The 4,289-nt window shown below is 39.2% G+C and overlaps 1 protein-coding gene across 2 annotated transcripts; it reads left to right on the forward strand.

Moving 5' to 3' along the window:
- Window positions 1-203: 203 nt before the first annotated feature.
- Window positions 204-3,041, forward strand: LOC136855326 (pupal cuticle protein Edg-91-like). 2 transcript variants are annotated; one of them, XM_067132236.1, is made up of 3 exons: window positions 206-545; window positions 2,544-2,727; window positions 2,764-3,041. In XM_067132236.1, exons 1-3 carry the CDS (start codon window positions 537-539, stop codon window positions 2,886-2,888), a joined length of 318 nt encoding a protein of 105 aa, XP_066988337.1. In that variant the 5' UTR covers window positions 206-536; the 3' UTR covers window positions 2,889-3,041. The 2 variants fall into 2 exon arrangements, with proteins under 2 accessions (XP_066988336.1, XP_066988337.1); XM_067132235.1 differs by having other exon boundaries at window positions 204-545; window positions 2,544-3,041.
- The last annotated feature ends 1,248 nt before the right edge of the window (window positions 3,042-4,289 follow it).

Genomic DNA, 4,289 nt, shown 5'->3' on the forward strand with positions numbered 1-4,289 from the left:
GGCCGACCTTCCCGCGCGAATCTCTCGGGAGCCATTAGGCCTAGCTAGCGCCACGAGTTGCCGGCTTCGCGATTCAATACGCTGAATAAATTCCAATGCATTTCGCTCTAGAATAACTCTTCCTTAACCTTCGCTCGCTGTACAAGAAGACGACCTCATTCACTGACGTTCCATTCAGAGTGAGAGAGTGAGAGTGAGAAAGTTTCAGAAACATTCCGACCGATAACTACGTCACCGCCTCCGGTTCTTGACTCACCAACACGCCCAACAAGCTTTCTTTTTCTTTTTTTTTTCTTCGTAGATTTATGCTGTTTCAGGCAACTGATAACCTCCTCTGCCGGCGTCACCTTCAACACACCCAGCCACCCCTCCGGAGGTACCGACTCCACACACACACACATGTCCTCCTTGTGTCCCAAGAAGCATAAAAGATCTTCCAAGCCACTGAATACCTCAGTCTATCCCCGGGTTTCGGCTTATAGCATCACTCAAGCGCTTTCCGCTCTTCCTCTGCGAAATCTGCTTCAACAGACGCCATGAAATTGGTGAGTTGATTGCGCTATTTCTTCTCTTTTAAGTTTTCTTGTTTATTTCGTTCTGTGTATTGATTTTGTTGTACAGATTATATATACATATCTATACAATATATATACATTATATATATATGTATGTATGTATGTATGTATGTATACATCATATATATATATATATATATACTTATATATTTATATATATATATATATATATATATATATATATATATATATATATATATATATATATATATATATATATATTATATATATATATATATATATATATTATATACATATACATATATATATATATATATATATATATATATATATATATATATATATATATATATATATATATATGTATCATTCAGAGTAAACAGTAAAAACTGTAACACATTCAAGTCCTATGAATTTGATAATCAAGTATCCATCATGACGGTATACATAATTTACCAGCCATAAGATAGTTTATACAAATAAGAAAAATATATAATCAGATTTGAAAGCTGTGTCATTCTGAATACAGAGACCAAATCAAACTGAGGTCACCCTTAATTACGACAAGAACAATTTTGATGTCATGAACTATTTTCATAGCATGGTGCTCAGAACGAGAACACCAACTTTACAAAGTAAACAACATATTATGACTGACATAGTTATCGGTCAGATCTCTACAAAGTTTCAGTGTTTAGTCTGTTGCCTCTCTGCCACAATATTCAAATTTTCGTGCCTTCCCTTGTACTCCCTGGTTTAAATCCTTTCTCCAGAACTGGAAACGAAAGGATGGCCCACGTTACCACATTCACAACAGAAAAACTCTGGCGATGGCAACAGCTATGGCCTAATAAGGCTTTTGTTTCCTCGAACTTGCTTGATTGGCTGACTTATTAAGCCAGTGGTTCTCAACCAGGGGGGAATTTCAGAGTTTCAGGGGAGGAATTGTGACCAAGGATTTACAGTATTATATGCATATTGTTTGGAATACCACCTTTTGAGGCAGACAGTTTTGGAAAAGTGGGGGGAATGACATTCTGACATATGGTGAAAGGGTGCATGGACAAAAAGGTTGAGAACCAGTGTGCTTAGGCTATAAAGCCGGCACTGGGACACTTTCAAAGGGTGCATGGTCAAAAAAGGTTGAGAACCACCAAAGCTTAGGCTATAAAACCCGCACTGGGACACTTTCAAAGGTGCATGGGCCAAAAAAGGTTGAGAACCACTGAGATTAGGCTATAAAACCCGCACTGGGACACTTTCAAAGGTGCATGGGCCAAAAAAGGTTGAGAACCACTGAGATTAGGCTATAAAACCCACACTGGGACACTTTCAGCGAACAGTTTAAGGCTAGAGTACTGGAACAACAGGCCCAACATAAAATAGGCTAGGAAATTCATTCACTGAATTGTTGAACTTATTACTCTTGCCTGATTATGTGTCAGAAACTGCAAGATGGAAGAAATAAAGCATGAATGGACATAAATAAATGGCTACAAAGTGGGTAAAGCAGCTTGGGGCCTAAGGAAGGGACACTGCAAACAACCTTTAGTAAAGCCTACAGTGCACCTCACGTGCACTGATGGTACGACCTCCCTATGTATTGAACTGGCTTGAATTCTATTTGGTCTTAAACCCAAAGACCCATACTTTGCATTTCGGTATATATGCTCAAACATATCCAATTTCCTTTGCTTTGGTGAACTGGCTTGGGGCGTTTTGACTCTGGACTCTATCCAGACTTAAACTTAAGACTTTTAATCTCCATTTCAGTACATTCACCTGTCTTCTCAGGTAAAAAACTCAATCAGATCCTATTTCCTTTATTTTGGTAAACTAGCTTAAGGTGTTACAACTCTGGATTCTATTCTTGGGACTTAAACTTGAAACTATTACTATTCAATTAAAAGTTCAAACAGATCCTATTTCTTTATTTCACTTCGCTATATTTTTTACACTTCTCTCAACAGGCATCAGCTCAAACAGATCCTATTTCCTTCGTTCCAGGTTATTGCAAGACTTGCTCTCAGCCTGCTCGTGGCTGTGGCCCTGGCCTTCCCTGACCCAACGCCAGTGGCAGTGCCCAATCCCAATGCAGATGCCAGCCCTGAGGCCAATCCCCAAAACAGATTCCTCGGATTGGGAGGATTGGGAGGATTATTAGGATTAGGAGGTCTTGGAGGTCTTGGAGGTCTTGGAGGTCTTGGAGGTCTTGGAGGATTTGGAGGATTTGGCACCGGATTTGGTGGAGGATTTGGCCCTGGATTTGGAGGAGGATTTCGCCCGGGATTTGGCGGAGGATTTGGGCATGGCCATCACCACCACCACCACCATGGTGGATTTTTTGGCTAAGACAGAATTAGAAAATAAAAATCTACAATAATAAAAATTAATTTATATCTTAAAAAATATTTACTGGTCCAGCCAAAAATTAACTTTGTTTTGTATACATTTTTATACAAAAGATCATGTTTGTGAAAAATGCAAAATGACCTTTGGAATTCCTTTGAATCTCTTCTTCAAAATACCAACAAAAAATATCAGGAGCTCAAAAAGGGTATATTGGAAATAATATCCACAAAATGGGAAATATATATGGTCGACTTGATTCCAGATGGGATGAGTCACCAGCTCACTGGTGTGGCTTCATGTTCTGAAGATAAGGCCTCATCATAAAGGGGAAAGTTGATCGATTTCATGAAATTTAGGCTGTCAAGCCACGCAGTAGGGTACTTCAAGCCAGTCAGCGCTTAAGACAGTGAAAAGAGGGAGTTTAAGTGGTTAGACAGCAAGATCAAGAGATTCAGAGACTAAAGGAGACGAAGTACAAGGCTCTAAGATGGAACTAGGAGAAAATCTAACAGGTGAACAGATGGACTAGGAAGTAATAGTTAGGAGAAGTTGTTCAGCAAGATTAAAGAAAGGAAGTAAGAAAAAGTGGTTGAAGCTAGGGGCCAAAGGGACACTACAAACACCCTTTTGTAATACCTACAGTACACCGCATGAGGTGCCCGATGCGACTACCCCCTGCTGGGATAAGAAAGCTGACAATCTCAACATATGGCAGTTTAATATTTTACATAAAACATCATTTTAAACTACACTTAGACACTTGGGAATCCAGGTGGTTTTCTCTCATTGTTCTGCTAGACTCCCAGGGCTGCTTACTCTTAACCTTGTTCCATTTCATTGTGGAATGGAATGGAATATAAAATCTCAGCCCAAGGCAAAGCACTGGGACCTACGGGGTCATTCAGCGCTGAAAAGGAAATTGAAAGCAAAAAGGATTTAAAGGTGTAACTGGAGGAAAACCTCGCAGTTGGAAAGTAAGACAGAAAGTATGATGGAAGAAAGAGAAGCTGAACAAAGGTACAGTAAAAGGAATGAAAGGGGTTGCAGCTAAGGGCCGAAGGGACGTTGCAAAGAACCTTAAGTAATGCCTACAGTGCACCATGTGAGGTGCATTGACGGCTCTACATCCCTACGGGGAATAACTTAGAAGATGGAATATTGTAAAATTATGCCTGTCCCTATAGAGTTTGTATAGATGTAGACTGTAGCAATATCAGACCAGTCTCCAATCTTCTCTATAAGCTTAATGAAAAATGCACATTCAATTAAACAAATTATTATACTTTGAATCCATGCATTTTCCATATGACAAACAATATCTCACAGTAAAAACCCAGGTCATTATAATCCCCTTATAGATGTATCTAGTTACATCCAAAACAGCTTAGGGAATGAATGTTA

Source organism: Macrobrachium rosenbergii, chromosome 31 (assembly GCF_040412425.1).
Source record: "Macrobrachium rosenbergii isolate ZJJX-2024 chromosome 31, ASM4041242v1, whole genome shotgun sequence".
NCBI classification, from domain to species: Eukaryota; Metazoa; Arthropoda; class Malacostraca; order Decapoda; family Palaemonidae; genus Macrobrachium; species Macrobrachium rosenbergii.